The sequence below is a fragment of the Chanodichthys erythropterus genome, chromosome 19 (assembly GCF_024489055.1).
Source record: "Chanodichthys erythropterus isolate Z2021 chromosome 19, ASM2448905v1, whole genome shotgun sequence".
Lineage (NCBI taxonomy): Eukaryota > Metazoa > Chordata > Actinopteri > Cypriniformes > Xenocyprididae > Chanodichthys > Chanodichthys erythropterus.
The window spans coordinates 13,945,888-13,972,543 of NC_090239.1; the positions used below are offsets into that span (position 1 = coordinate 13,945,888).

Below are 26,656 nucleotides of genomic sequence, written 5' to 3' on the forward strand. Positions count from 1 at the left end.
TTTTCACACTTCACATCAGGGGACACACACTCACACACTCCAGCATCTCCTAAACACAGAAAGAGAACCATGCTATACATTGTGCAGATGGAAACAATGGATCATAACAAATATTGCACCTTGCCAGGAGCAAGAGAAATTACATTTCTTATACAAAATAGTCTACTAAGAATAAAACCAAAAACACTAATAAATAAAGTCTTCAGACATGAAACAACCTACAAAGATATACATAATGCAATTAACTCTGAGAGAATATACGATGGGAAGCAGTGTAGAACAGGATTTGATTTTATCGATCTGGATTTGACTAAATTGGTTTAATAATAATATTGTTATACTGCTAATATCATCTTCCCTGCCTACACAGATTTAGTTATGTCAGCAGAAAATTTGTTTTAGAAGCAAAGAAAGTTATTAAATTCTGATGTGAGATTATGAAAACCAAAAAACATGCACAATAAGAGGGATATTAAAGTGAATAAATCTTTAAGTTAAGTCTTCAAATAAAGTACAAACAAAAACAAACCTCTAGGTCATGGACCCAGCTTAATGAATGAATGGGACATGACCATATTCCTCACTCACAGAGTCAGTATCATTAAGATTACATAAGTGTAGGTATAATGAGAAAGAAGATGAATGTGCCTCTGCCCCACCAGGGAGGAACAATGTTAATAAATGATGCACCATGAGGAGATCAAACTCAGATGTTACATACAAGGTTCACTGATGGAGTGTAAGGTCACATGCTAACATAGTCAGCTGTCCTCCCAACACCATCTTACAGAGCCACCTGCTGTAACAACAGAAGCAGAGAGAAACGGGACATCCCCAGCCTATTTTCCTTTCACAACCACTCTCATCCATTCTGTTTAAAAACAAACACATTATTCCGGCCTTAAAGAAAGGGAGGGTTACCTCGCTAGAGGTTTTCACATACAATAAAGATTTAGTTAGACTACTGTAATAAATGGCAAATGGTTAGGCACCACTGTGTCTTCTGTTGTGCTTGCTATTGGTATTTCACACTTTAAACCTGTAAGGCCAGGTGTGCTGAGCATGCGTGTGTTTGCTCTTTCTGTCGTCGTGTGAGAGAAGAGAGCATTCGGAGAATCACTGGGGAAAAGGGCAGAAAGAGTGCTGATTTATGACCTTTAGCGAAAGAAAAAAAATCCCAACAAAGCCAAGCCTAAGGCTAACGTCTACAGAAAACTCTTAACTATTTACTAATTATTCTGAAATTTAAAATGTGGTGTGGTGGGTAGCCATTGTCCTAGCCCTTTGCCTGGCAGTGTGTGCGTCAGCATGCATAGGTTAAAAATCTGACAACTTGACCTTTTGCTGGAGATTACTTTAGTGAACTCATTAGCATGACTGTGCTTCAACGCACACACCATTCCGTGTAAACCAATGAACGTGTCATGTACAAGGAAAAATATCTACATACAGCGAAGGGCCACTAAAATCTGAAAAAAAGGTCAAATGTTAAATATGTCAGTTAGTGTTGCTTCAAATTAATCTATTACATGTACAGTGGTATGGAAAGTATTCAGACCCCCTTCAATTTTTCACTCTTTTTTATATTGCAGCTATTTGAGTTAAGTTCATTTTTTTCCTCATTAATGTACACACAGCACCCCATATTGACAGAAAAACACAGAATTGTTGACATTTTTGCAGATTTATTAAAAAAGAAAAACTGAAATATCACATGGTCCTAAGTATTCAGACCCTTTGCTGTGACACTCATATATTTAACTCAGGTGCTGTCCATTTCTTCTGATCATCCTTGAGATGGTTCTACACCTTCATTTGAGTCCAGCTGTGTTTGATTATACTGATTGGACTTGATTAGGAAAGCCACACGCCTGTCTATATAAGACCTTACAGCTCACAGTGCATGTCAGAGCAAATGAGAATCATGAGGTCAAAGGAACTGCCTGAAGAGCTCAGAGACAGAATTGTGGCAAGGCACAGATCTGGCCATGGTTACAAAAATTTTTTTGCTGCACTTAAGGTTCCTAAGAGCACAGTGGCCTCCATAATCCTTAAATGGAAGACGTTTGGGACGACCAGAATCCTTCCTAGAGCTGGCCGTCTGGCCAAACTGAGCTATCGGGGAAGAAGAGCCTTGGTGAGAGAGGTAAAGAAGAACCCAAAGATCACTGTGGCTGAGCTCCAGAGATGCAGTCGGGAGATGGGAGAAAGTTGTAGAAAGTCAACCATCACTGCAGCCCTCCACCAGTCGGGGCTTTATGGCAGAGTGGCCCGATGGAAGCCTCTCCTCAGAGCAAGACACATGAAAGCCCGCATTGAGTTTGCCAAGATGGTGAGAAATAAGATTCTCTGTTCTGATGAGACCAAGATAGAACTTTTTGGCCTTAATTCTAAGCGGTATGTGTGGAGAAAACCAGGCACTGCTCATCACCTGTCCAATACAGTACCAACAGTGAAGCATGATGGTGGCAGCATCATGCTGTGGGGGTGTTTTTCAGCTGCAGGGACAGGACGACTGGTTGCAATCGAGGGAAAGATGAATGCAGCCAAGTACAGCGATATCCTGGACGAAAACCTCCAGAGTGCTCAGGACCTCAGACTGGGCCGAAGGTTTACCTTCCAACAAGACAATGACCCTAAGCACACAGCTAAAATAACAAAGGAGTGGCTTCACAACAACTCCGTGACAGTTCTTGAATGGCCCAGCCAGAGCCCTGACTTAAACCCAATAGAGCATCTCTGGAGAGACCTAAAAATGGCTGTCCACCAACGTTTACCATCCAACCTGACAGAACTGGAGAGGATCTGCAAGGAGGAATGGCAGAGGATCCCCAAATCCAGGTGTGAAAAACTTGCTGCATCTTTCCCAAAAAAACTCATGGCTGTATTAGATCAAAAGGGTGCTTCTACTAAATACTGAGCAAAGGGTCTGAATACTTAGGACCATGTGATATTTCAGTTTTTCTTTTTTAATAAATCTGCAAAAATGTCAACAATTCTGTGTTTTTCTGTCAATATGGGGTGCTGTGTGTACATTAAGAAGGAAAAAAAATGAACTTAAATGATTTTAGCAAATGGCTGCAATGTAACAAAGAGTGAAAAATTTAAGGGGGTCTGAATACTTTCCGTACCCACTGTATATCATTTAGCTTCTTATCATATTTGTATACAAAAGTTCACAACAAATTGAAAATAAAGCAATACAGTAAAAATGAAAAAATAAACTACAAGGGCCCTATAATACACTCGGCGCAATGCGACGCAAGGCGCAGCCCAAGTGTGTTTGCTAGTTTGTGTCCGGCGCCGTTCACGTTTTCCTGTTCAGCGCCACGTCCTTAAATTAGTAAATGCATTTGCGCCAGTTAGTGAGTCCATGGGCGTGCTGGTCTAAAAAAGAGGTGTGTTCAGGCGCATTGCCGGCGCATTGCTATATTAAGGAGCTGAAAATAGACTGCGCTATAGACCAACTCAACCCTAGTCTAAAGTCTATGGCACAATATTTTTTTGTTAGAGCGCGTTGGTAGAAACTGCACCTCTGGGCGCGTCCACAGTGCACGTTGACTTTGCTTATTACACACAGGGATGCGCATCACACTAACATGCCAAATATTAAAAACAAAAGGATTACAGTGTAAAAGAATATTATTGTGTAGGCTACATAAATATAAAAATGTAATGATGAATAGTCATTGCGTGTATTAGAATTAGGCTACCTATTTTTCAATTCAGCCTATTACTACTTATAACAGACACAATCACTGCTAATTCATTCCACGCCTTCTTCAGATCGGGAAGCTTTGGTGGATTCCTGCTTGTCCCGTAGGTGATCTTGAAAAGCGTTCAGCTTTTCCACCAACAAATTCCGCAACGTAAATAACAATCCGCCATGGCGCGAGCGCATCTCGCTCTTAAAGGGAATGGGAGATGACACTCTGATTGGTTTATTGAACGTTACGCCCATTACTCATTAAGAGAATAGGGACAACCCATTTCAAAAATGCGCCCCAGCGCATGGACCGTTTTTCCGTCTTTAAAATAACAAAAGTGGATTTGGACACGCCCTGAGTGCACCTGCGCAGTGTGCTTTACACTTTGCGTTTAGATTGTTAAAATAGGGCCCTAAATGGTTTAATATCACATCATATGTAATTCTACTGTAAGATCCTGTCAAATTAGTTTTTTTTAAGTAAAAAATGAGAATTACCATATAATTTACAATGAAAAACAGTAAAAGGAAATTCCAAGAACTCCTTGTGTGATTATATTTCATTTAAATTGTTTAGTTTTTTCTTATTTTTGTTATCAGTAATGTAAATTAGAGTGATACATTTAATGTTACTTAGTTAATGTTTATTGCAATATTTTATTGTCCTGTGTTACCATGATGGTATTTTGTTTTTGTGTACAACGTATATACACAAGTACTGGCCATGCACGTTTTATGGACAGGCCACTCACGATGAACTCAATTCATCATTTGGCTTTCTATTGTGCCACCTGTATTGTTGTGGTTGCTATCAGCACATTTTGAGGTAAAAGCAGATTTTGGTAGTTCAGGTAGATTGATGAATTAAAGACAGTATTTTTATGGTGAATTTCTGGCAACAACTGTCAGTTTTTACTGTAAATTTTAATTGGATTTTTAGTGTAAGAACTGAGCTAAGATTTATAAATTAGTGTTTCTTCAACTTAAATTACTTTACCCAGGAGAAAACATGAAGAACATATTTCATATGAGACATAATGTTGTAAGAAAAAAAAATTAAATGTCACTTCTGAGCATAAAACTAGTATTATGCATTGTTTCCAATCAAAAACTAGTATTATGCATTGTTTCCAATGAAATTTTTTTTTATTTTTTTTGATATGCAAAAAAATGTTGTGTATTATTTAACTGTAAGCATTTGGAGTACAAAAAATATGGAATTTGTTTTAACAAGAAACATTCTGCCATTTTAATGAAAAAAATATAACATAATGCTATTAAACACAAAATGTGGTTTGAGAAATTACATGCTGGTGAAATTATGATTTCAGAAAAATTTACAAAAATGACATTTCTCCTGTGAGGTACATATGTCCACTGTTGGAATTTGTTAAGGGACAAATTGAATTAAACTAGTAAGATTGTGCAATGTGTATTCTATATGAGGTTATTTTCTAAAAGTGCATAGAGCTGAAGAAACACCCAAAAATAGTTTAAAATTTCACAGCACTTTTTTTTTAAATTAAAAAATGAAATATATATAAATTCATTATTTTTACTTTGCTTAAAGGTTTACCAAAATACATATTCCCAAAACATTTATGTTGCTGTTAGTCTTCATATAGTATTTCAAAGTTGAATGGACAGATTTGAACACCCAATTAGAGTGACCTTAATATTCTCAATCATGCTGAGAACAGAGAGTAAAGCACACTTACTTTATGGGGCAGAAATATGGAGTTGACACAGGAAATCAAACTTGCAGTGTCCTCAGCATCAGGCTGGCCACAGATAACAATCTATGAAAAAATAAGAGACTGTTACATGAATAGAACAACAAACTTGTGAGCAAAAAAGACGTATAAACCACAGAATGAACAAATGAGAATAGAATGAAAGAGATGAGGAAAGGGTGAGAGCTGCTCGTATGGTGCTGTAATGAGGTGGGCAGGTGTGATGTGGAGCGGGCTGCCCTTAGCTGGACCTTTAGCTTGTTATTCCTCCTACTCTGATGACTTCTCTGCCGCTGGTGAGCTCTGATGGCCATGACACATGTTCACAGTTCTTACAACTGTCCGAGAACAGGAGGAAACTTTGGAAAAATGCCCTGACAGGGAACACTTTTATCCAGCAGCATCATTCTAGTTGACGTGACAGATCCGAGCGCTAACGGTCTTCATAGTGAGGACTGTTGAACTTGCTATAGCAAGGGTCATACTGATATCCCATAAAAGCTAATTAGGGATCAGATAAACCATTCAAAAGTTTGGGATCAGTTTTTTCAGATTTTTTTCTTTTTTGTAAAGAAATGCTTTAATTCAGCAAACATGTCACAAAACTTTCCATTTAAAATAGAAGAATCCTGAATCAAAAATATCATGGTTTTTACAAAAATATTAAGAAGCACAACTGTTTTCAACATTGATGATAATAATAAGAAATGTTACTTGAGCACCATATCAGCATATTAGAATGATTAATAAAGGATCATGTGACACTGAAGACTGGAATAATGATGCTGAAAAATCAGTTTTGTCATTACAGGAAGGAATAAATAACATTGTAAAATATAATAAAATAGAAAATAGCTATTTTATTCACAATATTACTGTTTTTACTGTATTTTTCATCAAATAAATGCAGCTTTGGTGAACATAAGAAACTTCTTTCAAAAACATAAAAAATAAATTAAATGAACCCCAAACTTTTGAACAGTAATTATATATATATATATATATATATATATATATATATATATATATATATATATATATATATATATATATATATATATATATATATATATATATATATATATATATATACACAGTGCCCTCCACAAATATTGGCACCCTTAGTAAATATGAGCAAAGCAAAAATATTCTGCATTGATTATCTTTTTGATCTTTCATTCAAAAAATTCACAAAATTCTAACCTTTCATTGAAGGAAAAGAATTGAAAATGGGGGGAAAAGTTCATTATGAAATAAATGTTTTTCTCCAATATGTTTGACACAATTATTGGCAGAATTACAGAAATTAGTTGAGTCTTGAGTCTCAGAAAGCCTAAAAAAATTAGCAAAAAGCACCTACATCCCCACAAGTTGTTCGGGAGGGTTTCAAGAAAAATCCTTCTTTGCACATGTAAAAACAAACTCCAGCATATTCAAGACTGGAACTTCAAATGGGACCAGCTTCTGTGGTCAGATGAAACTAAAAAAATAGCTTTTTGGCAGCAAACCCACCAGATGGGTTTGGTGCACACATGGATAAAAAGTACCCCATGAACACGGATAAAGATGCTGCTTGATCTTTAATGCTGTGAGCCTATTCTTCTGCTGGAGGTCCTGGACATTTTGTTCAGATACATGGCATCATGGATTCTATCAAATACTAACAGATATAAAATCAAAACCTGACCACTTCTGCTAGAAATAATGGGCAGTGGTTGGATCGTCCATCAGGACAGTGATCCAAAACAAGCATCAAAACCAACACAAAAATGTGTCACTGAGCACAAAATTAAGCTTCTGCCATGGCCATCCCAGTTCCCTGACCTGAACCCTAAAGAAAATGAGTGGAGTGAACTGAAGAGAAGAAGCACCAACATGGAGCTGGAATCTGAAGGATCTGGAGAGATTCTGTATGGAGGAATGGTCTCTGATCTCGTCAGGTGTTCTCCAAACTCATCAGGCATTATAGAAGAAGACTCAGAGCTGTTATCTTGGGAAAAGGACATTGCAATAATTGGGTACCAATAATTGTGGAAAAACATTTATTTCATAATGAGCTTTTCCACCCATTTGCAATTCTTTTCCTTCAATGAAAGGTTAGAATTTTGTGAATTTTATGAATAAAAGATCAAAAAGATAAACAATGGAGATTTATTTTCACAGCCGCCTTTGCTCATATTTACTAAGGGTGCCAATATTTGTGGAGGTGTCACAGTCACATGGACTTTCAGTTTGTTTGTTGTCATCTGTCACATGTTCCTTTGTTCTAGTTTCCCGCCACAATCAGTATCCATGGACACTAATCGATTCATCACAGCTGTTTGTCATTTGAGTTCATCAGTCTGTCTATTTAAGTTCCTGTATCTGTTCAGTTAGTTGTCGGGTGTCGTTTGTGTATGTTTGGTGTATGTTCGGTGTATGTTCCTGTCCGGTTCCTGTATTCCCCAGTTGGATGATCTAGTAAAAGACTTGTTTTTTGATATAATCTCCTCGTCGTGTGCTTTATACACCATAGGTACTGGAACAGGAGGACACTGTACATATATATATATATATATATATATATATATATATATATATATATATATATATATATATACACTCAAAAAAATAACTTGTTGGTCTAACTTAATTCAATTATGACACCTATTTCCACACAGTTGAACTGATTTATTTGAACTTAAGCTAGGTTAATTGTACTAATGAGTGAAATTCATCCTAATTGAATGAGATCACACCAGTTTCATTTGACGTATTCTGTGTATGTTTCCTGAACATATTTCATTCTTGTTGATCCAACCAGTGCTTTTTTTTTTTTTTTTTTTGTTACCATCATGGTGAAGATGTGCGCTTGTGCTTAGGTTTTGAGTAGCTGTTGTACACAGACATACATGTTTCATTACCATTGAGAGGGGAAAAGCTGATGACCATATGTAGACTGTGTAAAATTTGTGCTGGCCCTCCAAGTAATTTATTTATATTTCTATAAAAACTAAACTAAAATAACACTTATTCATATGCTAAGTAACATTTATAGCATGCAAGTAATGATCAGATAAAGAACTTCTCATTACTGGCTTGAGCACAGGTAATGCTCGTTGAAAACAATATAAATTTGTTTTACATAGCCACCTAGAACCTAACCACAAGGTCTACACTTCAGCATAATGGTAACCTCAAAAAATCGACATAACATAAACTCTTTTAAATGTCAAATATAACTGAACTTCAAACTTTAAAAGGTATTTCCCTTTACTAAAAAACACATTAAACAGCACTTAAGTTCAACATTTACTGTCCCAATCTTTCCCTATGCAAAGCATGCTGGGAACTAGAAATCCACTGCCCAGGTTCAATCAATGCAACATAAATGATTCATGTAGTCCCAACACAAATGGTTTAGGTTGACCTAACATTTTGCAAATTTAATTTCATTTAACATAATACAATTGAGTGCGAATGCCAATTAAGTAAAAAACTAAAGATTTGTGTTGGTTCAGCTTATTTTATTTAAATAAACTGAACAAGCAGCTAGAATCATTTTTTTGAGTGTATATATATATATATATATATATATATATATATATATATATATATATATATACATATACACATCCAGTTTCCAGTATGTACATCACACGCATGCGTCGTGTTGCTCAGCGTCTTCCAATACTGAGCCGGCATTTTGAAGTAGAACCTGGAAGCGCTGGACGTAAACAGCATGAGACAATGACACAGAAGAAAAGATATTGTTGAATAAAGTTGTTATTTTTGTTTCGTTGTTGCGCACAAGTATTCTCTTCCCTTTATAAAATTAAGTTTGAACCATTGCAGTCACGTTGACTATTTTAACACTGTCTTAAATTGGTACCTTTCTGGAACTTGAAAGTGGTGGTTAAATTTCTGTCTATGAAGGAGTCAGAGAGCTCTCAGATTTCATAAAATATAACTTAATTTGTTTTTCCGAAGATGAACAAAGGTCTTACGGGTGTGGAACGACATGAGGGTGAGTAATTAATGACAGAATTTTAATTTCTGGGTGAACTATCCCTTTAATGAATACAAAAAAAAAGCATCTATTGACCAGATGAAAGGGCTGTAATATCCAGTAATATGACATGAGAGCATATGGCAAGGACTGAGAAAAATCCTTCAGCATGGTAAAGACACTTAATCTGCTTCATGGTGTCAGCCATAACATTAGCCTGCAGATGCATTCAGAAGTGATAGTGAGAGAGTACTGGAAAGAAGTTCACTTTCAGGTTTTCGGAGCATGAAGTGTGGAGGTACTTTAGTGGGACTCTATTACATTCAGCCATGGTTTGTCACCAACATATGCTGTGTCTCACATACTAGTTTGCTGTTGTCTCAAACAGGTTTATTAAGCAGCAAGATTTTATGGTCCACCAGCTTCACTGGATGGTTTTGACACCTTCATGATCAATAGGGCCCCTAAGTGAGTATCTTCCAGAAGGCTTGGCATGGACCACACATGCCTGGGGAAGTTCAGGATGGCTCCCCAGATGCTGAGATCATTAAACTTGCGTGCACAATTGAGAGCTTCCTGTCAGGCTGTATTACTGTCCGGTACAGTAGCAGCAAAACATTGGACCGCAAGGACATGCAGAGGGTGGTGCGGTCAGCTGCATATAACACTGTGGGTGTATCGGTCAACCTGCAGGACATCTACACCAGATGGAACAGGAAAATCATTGAGAATCGGAGTTCCTTGATCAATGATCTATTCTCAGTTCTGCCTGGAGTCATAATTCATTTTCTGGCAAAAAGCATTGTTCACTGTTTATTTACTTACACTGCTGCATAATATATATATATATATATATATATATATATATATATATATATATATATATATATATTATAGTGGTTAAACACGAGACATATTTCAATTTGAGTACATAGAACGGGCAATCTTTGGTCTTATTAATCTATTATTTGTTCCAGAGCAAGTCGAATTGTGCTATATTAAATTTGATAATAATAAACGTTACGTTACATCCTTATATAGCATATCGGCTACAACTAGACGGACATATCAGACTCTTCTCCGCTCTTTAAATACGTAAAACATTAAACTTTATAAACATATGTTTTTTTGAGTAAAGAAAATATGAGATTTTTTTTGTGGTATGAGATAGAGCGTTAGGACCCGGAAGCGCTGCCGCGTGACGTCAGACTTAACAACCGGATAGCCTACTCTCTCTCTCTCTCTAATACTGTAGAAAATTCAATGTGTTTCAATGAAGCGACTCAACGTTCCTTCGTTACTAGTTCTAAAGTGACATTTTAGAGTTAGCAACTGAGGTTTGGTTCAACTGTCAAATTGAGATTTGAATCTGTGGCGGAAGGAAGTAGTGCTGCACAAAAGAGGGTTTTAAAGACACTCCATTGTTGTTCTTATTTATTTTCACACTCGTGCCGTCGAACTGTTGTATAAACGCAATATCACACGAGTAGCCGTGCGATATGGCTGTATCAGCACGCTGTGATTACCTACGGCACTCGGCCTGCGGCCTTGTGCCTACGGACGAATCACAGCGTGCTGATATACAGCCATATCGCACGGCTACTCGTGTGATATTGCTCATATATACACACTCACCTAAAGGATTATTAGGAACACCATACTAATACTGTGTTTGACCCCCTTTCACCTTCAGAACTGCCTTAATTCTACGTGGCATTGATTCAACAAGGTGCTGAAAGCATTCTTTAGAAATGTTGGCCCACATTGATAGGATAGCATCTTGCAGTTGATGGAAATTGATGCACATCCAGGCACCACATCCCAAAGATGCTCTATTGGGTTGAGATCTGGTGACTTTAGTTCAGTGAACTCATTGTCATGTTCAAGAAACTAATTTGAAATGATTCGAGCTTTGTGACATGGTGCATTATCCTGCTGGAAGTAGCCATCAGAGGATGGGTACATGGTGGTCATAAAGGGATGGACATGATCAGAAACAATGCTCAGGTAGGCCATGGCATTTAAACGGTGCCCAATTGGCACTAAGGGGCCTAAAGTGTGCCAAGAAAACATCCCCCACACCATTACACCACCACCAGCCTGCACAGTGGTAACAAGGCATGATGGATCCATGTTCTCATTCTGTTTACGCCAAATTCTGACTCTACCATCTGAATGTCTCAACAGAAATTGAGACTCATCAAACCAGGCAACATTATTCCAGTCTTCAACTGTCCAATTTTGGTGAGCTCGTGCAAATTGTAGCCTCTTTTTCTTATTTGTAGTGGAGATGAGTGGTACCCGGTGGGGTCTTCTGCTGTTGTAGCCCATCCGCCTCAAGGTTGTGCATGTTGTGGCTTCACAAATGCTTTGCTGCATACCTCGGTTGTAACGAGTGGTTATTTCAGTCAAAGTTGCTCTTCTATCAGCTTGAATCAGTCGGCCCATTCTCCTCTGACCTCTAGCATCAACAAGGCATTTCTGCCCACAGGACTGCCGCATACTGGATGTTTTTCCCTTTTCACACCATTCTTTGTAAACCCTAGAAATGATTGTGCGTGAAAATCCCAGTAACTGAGCAGATTGTGAAATACTCAGACCGGCCTGTCTGGCACCAACAACCATGCCACGCTCAAAATTGCTTAAATCACCTTTCTTTCCCATTCTGACATTCAGTTTGGAGTTTAGGAGATTGTCTTGACCAGGACCACACCCCTAAATGCATTGAAGCAACTGTCATGTGATTGGTTGATTAGATAATTGCATTAATGAGAAATTGAACAGGTGTTCCTAATAATCCTTTAGGTGAGTGTATATATTGGGCTTGACATAAAAAACCTCTTGGATTTCATCAAAAATATCTTAATTTGTGTTCCGAAGACGAACAAAGGTCTTGTGGGTTTGGAATGACATGAGGGTGAGTAATTAATTATAGAAATTTCATTTTTGGGTAAACTAACCCCCTAAGTTAATCTTTGTTAAAGCTGTATTTTGTTGTTTGATAAACTTCAAAGACAGACAACACCAGGTATTTATAGGCTGCTGTCACTTTAAGACCCCACAGACAAATTCAATATAAGGATTCACATGACATCCAATTACTTTCTCAACTCTCCACGTTCACCTAAGACACAACCGACTGTGTTTACGAGATGGGTATTTTAACATAATTTTGTGTTTATGTGTCCATCTAAGTGCATGGAAACTTTATTATATTATATTATATTATATTATATTATATTATATTATATTATATTATATTATATTATATTATATTATATTATATTATATTATATTATATTATATTATATTATATTATATTATATTATATTATATTATATTATATTATATTATATTATATATATAGTAATGTTGGAAGCATATAGTGGAAAACTGCCAAAAAAGACTTGGACCAAAGACTTAAGACATGGCCTTGAGAGACTTGAGTCTGACTCTACCTTAGAGACTTGTGAACATGTCTTTCTTAGTGTAGTATTCACATCCGAGGAAAAGCATTTCATTTCCATTGCATCAGCTGGACATGATGTGACAAGTCAAACCAGAAGTGAAACCTGAAATCAAAATTCATATTCAGTACCTGTGGACCAGTTACCTGTTTAAGAGTGTAATGTTGGGCCATGACACTGCGGACCATGTCTGGCAGGGCAATTGGCACCTTAGTCAGTCTATCAGAGAAGGCAATCAGTAATTCCTGAGATCGCTGTATCCAGTCCTTCCGGCCTGTGAGGTGGGAGAGCCGCAGCAAGTTCATTGCTGAGACAGAGTTTGCACTGGGTTCGGCACCATCCTGATCTGAAAAATAGGAAAGAAAGAAAAGACACAATGGCATATCAGTCAGATAACCAGTCCAGTGCAGAAGCCATTGATGTAAACAGTCTGGCTCTTGGAAAAAATGGCATCATAACATTGATGTTTACAATATCAATTTAACCGGAGTGCATTTATCAGGCTAAAAGTGAGCTAAAAGTGCTGAGCTAAGAGCTAAAAGTGCCTGATATCACAAGTGAAGTGGCTCTAGAGCTGCGAGTTGATTTACTTTATCTGCTCTTTGTTTGTGTGTGTGCAGAGGGAGTGCTGGGAGTGGGTTCCCGTGCCTCGTGTCACAACGTAATGAGTTGATTGCATCTGGGAGCTGAGAGGGACAGAAGCGATAACTGATGAATAGCAGCAATGTTGTCCCAACCAAAGACATATAGATGATATCAGGTAGCTCACTCCTTAGAAGACACATGCGCCAAGCGTGGCCATTTACTGCGTGCAAGTCATGTCAGGATGAACGACCATTAACTGCACCATAAATCTGGGTTTTCTTAAAGCTTGACAAGTTGGGAGCAATGAATTAATGAATTATGGTGGAAGAAAATAAGTATTGATCATAATAAATTGTAATTATGAATGTTGACAGTATAATTGGTTTGTATGGCTTTTGTGTAATGTTGATGAAGTGTAGTGATAAAGCTTGCCACAAAATACTACTCATTTGTCTAGTTTATAAAGAGACAGGATAGTGTGACCAAATTATATTTTCTAATCATTCTCTTTCTTGCAGCAAATGCATAGCTAAAAACATCATTTGCACATCTAATGTTGCATTTACCTTGTATTTTCCCAAAATACAGTACAGTTCAAAAATTTGGGGTCAGAAAGATCTTTAGTTTTTTTTGAAAGAAATTAAAACTTTTATTCAGCAAGGATGCATTAAATGAATCAAAACCAAAAGTAAAGACACTTCTAATGTTACACAGCATTTATATTTCAGATAAATGCTGTTCTTTTGAATTTTCTATTCATAAAGAATCTTGAAAGTATCACGGTTTCCACAAAAATCTTAAGCAGCAAATCGGCATATTACAATGATTTCTGAAATATCATGTGACACTGAAGACTGGCATAACGGGTGCTGAAAATTCAGCTTTATATAATAAAATAGAAAGTAGTTATTGTAATAACATTTCACAAAATTACTGTTTTTACTGTATTGTTGATCAAATAAATGCAGCCTTGGTGAGCACAGGAGACTTTAAAAGCATTAAAAAAATCCCAACTTTTGAACGGTAATGTAGCTTCTTAAAATGCCTTTGATGGTAAGTGAAAAAGCTAAAGAAAAGATGACTATGATTATTATTATGATGATGATTTTTAAACTCTTAATGTAGAAATTCCCAGGAAGACAAAGCATTACATGCAGTCAATATGGAAAACAGGCTTTCTATGAAATACTAAAAATTTGCCCAGCAAATTCCTTTGAAGGATTCTTGAGCCCAAAATAAAGAAACCCTATAGATTTATTTAAAAATAAAAACAAACAAACGAAAAAAATAAATAAATAAATAATAGCTACACTGCCTGTGGTTTCTTCGAAACAGCAAAGCTGACTGGTTTTGGTTTTGTCTAGTTTGCCCAAGGCGTAAAATGCAGAGTGGCAGATGCTTTGGGAGGCAATCCGTCTTCCACCGACAGAGAGAGGTGAAGGGACGCGGTTCTGACACGTGACGGCACCGCACAGCTCCTAATGGAGCCAACTCTGCACGCTTGGCTCACTATATAATGGCCCAGTCACTCAGAAAAGATGAAAAATCTGCCTTATGTCCATTTAAATTTATCAGAAGCAACAACAAAAACATAACAGTTAGCTTTCTCTGCCCTTATCCATATCTCATTGGTGTCAGTGCCATTTTCACAGTGTCATCAGTCACAGCCCAGGCACGCTGGTGTGACTATTCGCTCACATCAGCTCGTACTTCCAATTCCTGGGGAGAAAATATGGAGCCAAGCCATTCGGGACATTAAGCCCCGGCACTTATATACTTCGAAAGTATGTGTGTGGATCTTTTTCTTTTTTTGTCATGTCGTGGGGGACAAAAAAAGAATGAAAAATCACTCTTTCATACCACTTCCATAGCAATGTCACGCAGAAGGTGATGAATGGTGCACAGCGTGAAATAAAAGGGATGTGGCGTTTTTTCAAGGAAATATCAATTGCTTCAAGCAGGCTTTTATGTACTGGATCAGTTTTCTATATTGGTCAAGTTCTACCCAGAAACACGAAGAGGGCGGAGGAAGAGATATTACAATTCATCAGAAGATGGACTGGATTAGAAATGGTGAGAAAAAGGCAGTGTGTTTGGGTGAGATAGAAAAGAGAGAGGTACATTACAGAATAATGAAAGACAGTGAGGAGGTTACGTAAGGAGAGAATCAGGCGGTTTCAGCAGGGTACATCTGGCTGAAACAGAGTTACCCAGTCGAGGGTCCATAAGAGTGCAGTGTGGTGGTGCTATCAGCAGTGACAGCAGAGCTCTGTGGTGGAGTGATGCAGAATGCAGACTGACAGCTACAGATCTTCATCATCCTTTCCATGACTCATAACCACCCACACATTCTCTATAGGAGTCCATAGCCTCTCCACACCCTTAGTGCAGGGTACCTTAACACATGATGTCAGTCCTCACCCTGTTTGAGAGCCAACAGCAGTGTCGGATCTGAGGGGTCGCTGCAGAAGTAGCCGCTGCCCTGGGAATCCCAGAAGAGCTGATCCTGCCTCAGCTGGAGTTCTTCTGCCCACTGCAGCCAGCGGACCCTTTGCGTTGCCTCAAACAGGTCCAGCAGCCCACAAACCACAAACGTGTAGTCATCAAGGAAGCCTGAAATGGGAGATGCACTGGAGAGAACGTTATAGAGAACATTAGTAGAGAAGGTCAAGATCTTCTGTTCTTATACAAATACAAATTCAATTTCTTGTTAATGTCGGGTTGACCTGCGCAATAATGTCAGCTTAACTTGCCCTGGGTTGGTTGACATAACATAAGCTCTATTGACTGCATCTGTGGCATGCTGCCAATTTACCACAGAAATAATTTAAACTCCAAAAGAATGGAAATCGCATTTATTGATGCACATATAGCCTCAGAGATTATGAGTTTACAGCAGGAATGTGAAACAGGTAAAGTCTACGAATACCTCATATCCACCTTATTTGCTATTTCTTGTGAAGGTGCGAGACTTCTGAGTCAATGGCTGCTTGGGTAAATGACTAGAAGAATAACTAAGTGCAAAAAACAGTAAAACTACTTGTGCTACAAACTAGTGCGTTTATGATTATGATAATAAATTAAACTAATATGATAATACCCTGTTACCTTACAAAAGATAAGCAGTTTGGAGAATGGATGGATGATAAAAATAGCAGATTACAATGTCAAGCAGTATAATATGTTTATGTACAGTTACAATAACTGGAAGTAGATTTCACAGGAAACCTTGCACATTCAAGTGAAAAATGGCCACAATCACTCTCACGTTAAAAATAAGGTGGATATAAGAAGTGTTATTTTTGTATGATTGAGGTACTTTTATAGTTTTTTTTTTTCTTTTTCAGATTTTGAAATAGTTATTTTAAAATTTCCATTCTCATTTTAATTTTAAAGTTTTAGTAATTTTGTTGAGTTTTTTTTGTTTTAAAGTAGTATTTTTTTTAATGTCTATATAATTTTTAGTTTTTTTTTTGTTTGTTAAGTTATTTTAGTACATATAGTTGAATGAATGAATGAATGAATGAATGAGGCATTTATATAGCGCTTTCATATGTACAACTGTACACCCAAAGCACTTTCCAATCATATCAGGGGTCTCTCCTCATCCACCACCAGTTGAACTAAACGTGAATGAGAAATGTTGCCTTGACAACTAGCTGAAATAAAAAATACTTTTTTATATTTTATTTAAATTTCAGTTAACATATATTTTATTTTAGGTCTTAGATGGTTCCGATTTTTATGGTCTTAGATTTAATTTTAATTATAATAAACCCAGATATAGCCTTTATAAGGAAATCCTAAAATACCATGCTAACACAGTAATTAGTTATGGTTATACTTTCCAAATGTGACTGTGTGTGTCTTGTGTATGAGTGAAACTGATTAGATGGAGGCAGATGGAGCCAGACATAAGCTTAATTTACATAGTCCTTTGAAAACCAGAAGAAAGTTCTCCTAAACTTACTTATCTATCATATAAAAAAAAAGTTGAGGCAGAAAGTATCTGTTTACTGAAAGTGAATCTTTTTCCTCACTGAAGCCCTGCATGAATGCATTACAGCTCGATGGGAAAAATACACATCACACACTCACAGCACAGGTTAAAGTTACTGCATGAATTGCTTTCTATTTCAGTCTATTACAATTGCGTATGTCCACACGGTACTACTGTTCTTATTTCCGAGTGCTTCACGTTGATTTGCTGCCAGGAACTGGCTGTTGCAATCCATGACATGAAATCGGAGGGAAATGTCAGAAGCAGTCATTTAGCCTGCTGCTCCACTTCTATTAATAAAAGGACAGTTCAGCCAAAAAAAGTACATTTTCTTACAATGAAAGTAAAAGTTACACTTATACTATACGAAAAAAGAGCAGTTTGTTCAATAAATGGGTTTGGAATTACATAAAGGTGATGATAATCTGAAATTTGAAATAATTTTTATTTTTCTGTGATCTGTATCTTTAATAATTGAGCATGACAGAAGAGGGAGTTGCCTTACCAAAAACCAAGGGGTTTTGAGTTAGTTAGTGGGATGCTGCCTTAAGATGAAAAAGCTCTGTGCATTGACTGACATGCATACAACGATATTTAGCAGGACCTTTGTGTTATAAAAGCCATTCGAAATTCCTTTTGAGGTGGTGTCACCCAAAAAGATTGCAAAGGTCTTTGAAGTTTAAAATAAATTTGATTCAGATCACATCACCCCTTGTCCTCAGACCCTTAAACAGAGGTGGCACTGTAGCCAGCTGAGTGTGAGGAAACAGATAGTGACAGGTCTGAAGATAGCACAGTGTCGGCAACAGGGCAGACGAGGTGGGTCTAAAGCTGGGAACTTAACCTCCATGGTTCTTAGTTCAAACAACTGGCATTCCAAGGGATGAAAAATGTCATGAGGTGCCAGTGAGGAGATCGCCTTCAACATTTGACCCCTTCCATGTCATTGCCTCAAGCTGTCAGATTTAATGCACTATTCACATGTCATGTACAATAAGTGCCAGGTGAATTTGGAGAAGAACCTAGTGACTAGGTCCTAAACATATGCATATATATACACATGCACACACACTTAGTGACTTTGAAAAGGGACAAACAGTCAAAAGAACCCACTTCGCAACTTGCAAGACTTAAAGGATCAGCTAGCCCGAAGCAGGAGCTAACTGGACTATGCTAACTAGCCCTTTATTGAACTGTGATGTAAGTTTCTTCTCAGGTATCCTCGACCCACAGCAGGGTTTATGGGCTCAGAGAAAAATATGACTCTTCTGTTTCAGTTTTTTTTTTCTTCCCAGCAAGACAACAAAACAAATCAGCCTGCCAGTCAATTTTTAATGAACAGCTCTCCCTGGATTTTTCCATTCCCTCCTTGTTCAATGTCTGTATTCCCACCAGGTGATACAGTCTCTTCAAAGTGCAGCAAAGCCACATCATAACTTCTACACAAACCTGTCAGGAGACCGAAGCTATAAAAAAGAGCCTAACCTCTATCTATCTTAGGAGCCAGAGGGCTTCTTGTTCCAAACTGATAGATCTACTCACTATGCAGTATGATTTTTATACAGCTGAACAAGATTTGGAACACTTGCCACATTCCTTGGAATAACAGCACAGCCACTGGATGGTTCATGAATAATTCACCTGGCACTACATTTTTACCTGGCTCAGATACTATAGCATATTTCTTCTATTACAATAAAAGGCTCTTAATTCCATTTGAGAACTACAACAGTCAAGTAACCTGTCTCGTTCTTATCAAACATTGAAGCCAGATTTTCTCTAAATGTTTTCACTGTATGGCACAGGGCTATTTAAAAGATTAGTTGACCCCACAGTGAACATTCTGTCATCATTTACTCACCTTCATGCTGTTCCAAACCCACATGACTTTCTTTCTTCCGCAGAAGACAAAAGGTAAGGCTGTTTTCCATGCTCTTTTCCAAACAATTATAATGAATAGGGTCTAAAGCTCTCAAGCTCCAAAAAGCACTATAAAAGTATAATAAAAGTGGTCCATGTGAGTCACACACTATTTTCCAAGTCATATGATAGCTTTGTGTGAAAAGCAGAGTGAATTTTAAACCATTATTTATTGAAAATCTTGAATTTGACGAGGAACATTAAGGTGGATGTCAAGAAAGAGGTAGCTATGTCTGATTTGTGAATGAATCCTTCTTTTGAGTTGAATTTGGTTCACAAAACCAGTAATTCATTAAGAAAGCAAAGTGACTTAACAGCTCACTGGAGGGGAAGATTATCAGTGAATAATGCAAATTTCAGTCTTCTTCTCACACTGTTATGTGTAGATGAACATGCACAAATCAGAATGAGTTCCAAAAGTCTTTTTAATAGACCAGGAGAATATGCAGAAGAAAAATCGACAAGGCAACTACACTTTAAAATAAACAACAAAGAACTGAACTGAGAAAACCAAGGGCTTATAAACACAGGGAGTACTCAAGGGAAAACAGAACAGGTGTGGAACTAATGAGTAACTATGGAAACTAATAATGACCAGGAACACAAGCTAAATGGGAACAGGGAAAACAAAACCCCAAACCACACAATGAAACTAAACATACTGTAACCCTGACACACACAAAGCTATCATATAATTTCAGAAGACTTGGAATATATCAAATAAGTTGCATGGACCTGTTTATAATACAGTTATGGTGCTTTTGTGTCCTTTTTTGAAGCTTGAAAGCTTCAGCCCCCATTCAGTTTAACTGCATGGAAAAGTGTGACCAACAGTTTTCAGAATTTCTAATGGTGTCTTGAATGGCATAATAGTGAGTAAACAATGACATTTTCATTTTCTGAAAACTTTTCCTTTAACTATGGATGTGGAATATTAAGTGAGAAACAAAGCAAGAGAGTAGTTCCTCTTGAGAATGAAATCAGGTGGCCAGAAACACAAGTAATTCCCCAGTAAATCATTCTTGCTGGGACACCTGCAAATTATTCTTGGTGAGGGAAATCCTCCAAAGGCAATTAAAAACAAACCGATGCAGATTTTTACATCTCCCTTAGACAAACAGATCTGAACAGAACTGCAAGAGGAGAAAACATCTCATCCTACGCTAACTTTAAAGTAAGGCCAATCAGATGATTACAGAGGGAGTGCTCCTCCTGATTAAGCATTATGCAATGTTCACAACGAAGCAACAACATATTTTTTCATTATCCCATTGATGAACACTCAAACAAAAAAGGTTCAAAATGAAGGTGTAAATATAGGCTGTTTAGATCAGTGATAAATTATGAGTGGGTTAACTCATAAAAATGATTAGCGTGGTTTGAGAAGCGCACTCAGCATTGTGGGATGACCGATGTGCTGACACAGAGTGGTAATGAGAGGTACAAATGAGAGGTTACCCCAAGAATGAGGCCAGTGAATATGTGTGTGTGTCTGTGAGCGATTTCATACGTGAAAAGCTTCGTATTGTGCTGATTCTGGGTCATTTCTACATTAGCAGGATATGTGCCAAGGCAATTAAGACTTTGAAGCAAGACAGAATGTGTGCTAGTTTTTTTGGCCCACTGTGAAGACACATCCAATACAACCTCATCAAAATCATTGTTATAATTTTAGTATTTATTATTTTGAATCAGCTTTTATTTTCAATTTTTGTTTTAGCAATTTTGTTTTATGCTTTTGACTTTTTTATTATTTTTTTATGTTCCTATTTATTTATTACAGAGCCCAGCACATGACATGCAGGGGGAAAAAAAATAAATACAATTTGTTCCTAAATAAAATAAAATAAATGTTATTTTATATAAAATAAAATAAAATTTATTTTTTAAATAAAATTTGTTCCAATTTGCTAAATTGTGTGCACGATTTACTATTTTGTTCCCTCGATTTATAAATCGTGTGCACAATTTACTATTTCATTCCCTCAATTTGCTAAAACATATGCACGATTTACTATTTCGTTCCATCGATTTGCTAAATTGTGTGCAAAATTTACTATTTTGTTCCCTCGATTTGCTAAATAGTGTGCACAATTTACTATTTCGTTCCCTCAATTTGCTAAATCATGCGCACGATTTACTATTTTGTTCCCTCGATTTATAAAGTGTGCGCACAATTTACTATTTCGTTCCCTCGATTTATAAATCATGCACAATATTTATTATTTCTTTCCCTCGATTTATAAATCAATCATGCGCATGATTTACTATTTTGTTCCCTCGATTTGCTAAAACGTATGCACGATTTACTATTTTGTTCCCTCAATTTGCTAAATCGTGCGCACGATTTACTATTTTGTTCCCTCGATTTGCTAAATCGTGCGCACGATTTACTATTTCGTTGCCTCAATTTGCTAAATTGTGCGCACGGTTTACTATTTCGTTCCCTCAATTTATAAATCATGCGCACAATTTACTATTTCGTTCCCTCGATTTATAAATCATGCGCACAATTTACTATTTCGTTCCCTTGATTTGCTAAATCGTGCGCACGATTTACTATTTCGTTGCCTCAATTTGCTAAATTGTGTGCACGATTTACTATTTAGTTCACTTGATTTATAAATCATGCACAAGATTTACTATTTTGTTTCCTCAATTTATAAATCGTGCACATGATTTACTATTTCGTTCCCTCGATTTGCAAAATCGGGCACACGATTTACTATTTCGTTCTCTTGATATGCTAAACTGTACGCATGAATTACTATTGTGTTCCCACGATTTATAAATCGTGCGCAAGATTTTACTATTTTGTTCCCTCGATTTATAAATCGTGCGCATGATTTACTATTTCGTTCCCTCGATTTGCAAAATCGTGTGCATGATTTACTATTTAGTTCCCTCGATTTACTAAATCGTGCTCACAATTAATTTACTAATTTGTATTTGTATAATTTACTAATTGTGCGCATGATTTAGCAAATCGAGGGAACGAATTAGTAAATCATGCTCACGATTTATAAATCAAGGGAACAAATTAGTAAACTGTGCGCATGATTTAGCCTACTGTTTTTTTTTCATGTGCAGGGCTCCGTGATTTAGCTTTACTTTTATTTTAGTTTTAGATTGTCGTTTTAGAACTTATTTTATTTCCGTTAGTTGCCAGGGCAACACTTCTATTTTCTTAAGTTTAAGTTTCTAATATTATATCTAATATTCAGTGTTTATTTTATTTCAGCCTTATTTCAATTAACAACAATTTTTAATAGTTCTAATTAACAATAACAACACTGAGCATAATATGTAAAAAGTACCCTTTCTACCATATAATTTTCAATGAAAAATCCTGAATAAATATTGTATTTTACAAAAAAATATAAAAAGAATTAAAAGAATAAAATTTTGTAATTATAAGATATTAGATGTAGGTTAGCAAACAAACAGCTTACAAACCACCACAATCAACCTCAGTGTTATAGCAGGCTGAATGCATGTTATTTTAGTACAGCCAGAAATGTTCCTTACACTTGCTCCACCTCCATGTTATTTCCACGGTAACAGGAATGGAGAATCCTCTGGCCCTCTTCATCCCACAGGTATTTTTGGAGAAAATAAGCTGCTCGCTCAGCCCTTTCGAGCAGAGCCTTGTCACCCAGCACAGCTCCGACACGTGCAAACCCGGACAACATCAGCCCTGACCATCCAAAGAAATGGGAATGGACAGATTACAAACTTTGGAAAACCTGACCATGTTCATTTTTTCCTCCAGCAAAAGTACTTGAGAAATGAGCAAACAAACTCAAGAAACTGCTAAATAAATAGGTGGATGGAAACACAGCTACTGTTATGAAGCATTTCCAGGTAAATTGACCACATGACAGTTTTGTATCCCTTCTCCACCTTCCTTCCAAATTGTTGCAAAGTTTTGGATTAGTATTCTAGTTCTGCCCCACAGATAATGAAACTCTCCCCTAACAGGGGCTAAAAACCTTTTGATAAAATGTGCAATAGGTGCCAACTAAGACAGAGAAACTTTGAAAGGAGACTGAGTCTATAAGATCAAAAGTACAATGTGTTCAGAGGGTCGGGGATCACTAACAATAGTCCTGTCAGAGCTCTGTGTGCCTGTAGCCCAGACATGTCTCACGGCTACGCAAGTGGGCCTATCAGGTTTGATTAATGTGAAGGGTTACTCTGCAGGTAGCAATATCCAGTCTGTATGCATTAAGAATGTAATGGAGCGTAGCTCTGGAAGGAACACTTTCATTAAACAATGTCTCAGGCTTTCTTTAATTAAGATATCAGCTCATTAGTCACTATTCTTTGAGCGCTTTTGTCAGCTAGAGCTCCAAAGGGGCCATGGCACCCTGCGAAGGCTTTGATATCCCTTCATTAAAGACAACGAGGGCAAAGACCACAACCCAGAGGTCCCCTCTGTGGGCTTTTAAAGGCCTGGCACCACATCTAAGCGCCCCATGAAAGAACTCTAACATAGTGTTGCTATTAAGGAAAACCCAGAAGAAAAAAAAAAAAAACATTTAAGGAGCTTGTCGAACACTGGACCTTGTTTGCAAAGTGAAATCAATAAAATCGGAAGGATAGCTTCAGGGGATGCAAGCATTGCAAATTTTCTTTATGCCTCAGCCTTTCATTGCTCTGGGATTTCCAGCAGTATATTAGTGGATGACACTCATATATTCTTCCAATCAGGATGCTGGAAACATACCGTTCCAGGAAGCTAGCATTTTGGTGTCCAAGTGAGGAGGTGGGCGGGCTCTCCGAACCTCGGCCAGCTTGGCCCTGGCATCGGACAGGAGCTCGGACAGTCTGTCCACGCTGATGCCAAAGTGAGCAGCGGTGAGCTCCACTGAGTAACGCACAATCAGCACATTTTGACCCTGCAGCTCTCCATGGGGGTCCTACAAAAACACCAAGAACACAAGAATCAAAACAAATCAGTGAATGCACATAATTAAAACAAAAATCCCAGCTATTAAAAATTAATGACCATCATAAAATGGGCTTTGTTCACAAATTATGTGTCAAAAACATCATATGCTAATTATATGCACTGATTTTTGAGATATAATGGGACAAAATATGTCAGACAAAACATATTAGTGTTATTAGTATTAGAAACAATTGGCCTCCTGATTTTAAGTAGAAGATAACTAGTACATTATTTGTACAAATGTACGATTTCATCAATTTATTGTTTATTTTCTTAAAACCACCAGTCATTGAACCTTAATTTTTTTTTTATTGTGCAATTAATTTTTTATTTGTTGTATAAAATAATATATGTTATATTTTTTAAATAGACCTTATTAGTAGCAGGTTTCCTGCACTACTTTTTGCCACTGCTGAATGTACACGTCCGTGGTGAAAAAAAATCATACTCACCTAAGTTGTGAGTGTTAGTTTGCGGTTTGAATTTAAAGTTACGTGACCGCAAAGTTATGCGAGTACTGCAAAATAATAAAAAGAAGATGCATCATTTTTAGAGTTGTCATTTCTCTCTGCACCCTTCAAAATAAACATACACTGTGGAGGATGATTTATGAGCAAATGACTATTATGATCTGGATCTTTTAATGAATCAAAACAGATCAACAAGAATAGTCCGCTTCTTGAAGAAATTACTCATATGAATATGAATATGCCTACTTCCCTTGTATATAGTAGGTGAAAAATAGTATGTGAGAAGAGTAGTATGTCCAAATTTATAGTATTCATAAAACAGTAGACGAAAAGTGATGATCTACCACTTCCAGTGATACTCTGAAGTGCACATCTGATGAACATTTTACTATCCCATGAGGCCACAGGAGTGGAGTTGTGAATGGCAGTGAAGCAACGCCACGCCACAGACTCAGTGACAAAATGGTGGATGTATAGAACAAATTTCAATAATTCTACACATATTCATACCATGCTATTATTTTGCAAAATAAATTTAAATTTTCAAACCAAATGTAGTAGCAAACTACTAGACAGTATGTGATTTTGAACACAACTATAGTCTAACAAATCCTTCACTGAATCATTGCACAAACTCACTGAATCGGCCAGAGCCATTTCGGAAGAATGTGATTCACAAACTGAACTGCAAATCAGAAATAAAGCAAGATTTGTGTTATGGTCTGCAAAACATGTTTCACAGACCATACCACAAATCTTGCTTTATTTCTAATTTGCAGTTCAGTTAGTGAATCACATTCTTCAGATGGATTAACTGACAGTGTAGTTAAAGCTGCTGTCTGCAACTTTTTTTTGTTCAAAATTTACAAAAATTATATAATGAGAATGTACAACATGAAACCATTTTCCAAACCATGTTTTTGTCTTACCCTGAATCATTATGGTACACTTATAATAAGTGTTTATATTCAGACTATTTCAGACCGGACTGGTAGGACCCGCCGCAGAGTATCACAGTAACTGCATGACTCGCCATAGACATACACGGAGAAAAGTAGCTCCGGCTACAATGTTCTTCCGCAAGACGCGTGCAGTTCTGTTTATTAACCTCTAGAGGGCCAAAAAAAATGCTGACTGCAGCTTTAAAGATATTTGCAAGACTTTTCTTTTGTAATGGTATTTCAATAAAGCAATAAGCCCCAAGAAGCCGTGGTTTACAGTGAATTTATAACACGCGGAGCGGAGTGCCTAAAACCCCCTTAGCTGTTATAAATTCAATGTAAACCATGGCTTCACAGGGATTATTGCTTTTTTAAAACGGTTACCACACAATACAAATATTAAAGCCAAAACATATGTATCAATGCAACTTTCATAAAGTAAAATCATAAAAAGCCTTCCTTCCGCTGGAAAAAATAGTCCCTGACTGTGAAAAAATGACAAATGCTTTGATTAGTGCTGTGTGTCAGCAGGACATGGGAAAAACAGGAAAAATCCATTAACTGTTAAAAGGACAAGATCGCAGCGGCCATTCAAACGGGTTTTTTTATTGCGAACATAGGACTGACCTGAAGGAGAATGCTAAATCTGAATCTAGGTAATACACTCAGTTACTCGATATCTCTCTCAAAATACTTTTCTACATAATACAGTTAGCTTCAATGAACAATATCAAATGAGAACAAACATATGTTTATGTTGCTAAGAGTGGTTGCTAAGGGTGTTGTACAATGATACACAGAACCGTTGGGTGAAGCGGTCACAGCTGTGTTGTATCAAAGACTATAGAATAACTAGAACTATATAACTATAGTCTTAAAGGGACTTTGGTTG

General features: G+C 37.0%; 1 protein-coding gene across 1 annotated transcript in view; it reads right to left on the bottom strand.

The window, feature by feature from the left end:
• Positions 1–26,656, bottom strand: part of spata20 (spermatogenesis associated 20) — a 51,900-nt gene that overhangs the window by 19,088 nt on the left and 6,156 nt on the right. The window contains exons 11-15 of the mRNA XM_067368577.1: positions 24,129–24,321; positions 22,928–23,096; positions 15,901–16,109; positions 13,041–13,240; positions 5,425–5,505 (exon numbers count right to left, since the gene is read on the bottom strand). Of these exons, the coding sequence (XP_067224678.1) occupies positions 5,425–5,505; positions 13,041–13,240; positions 15,901–16,109; positions 22,928–23,096; positions 24,129–24,321 (852 nt within the window). The remainder of the gene's footprint in view (positions 1–5,424; positions 5,506–13,040; positions 13,241–15,900; positions 16,110–22,927; positions 23,097–24,128; positions 24,322–26,656) is intronic.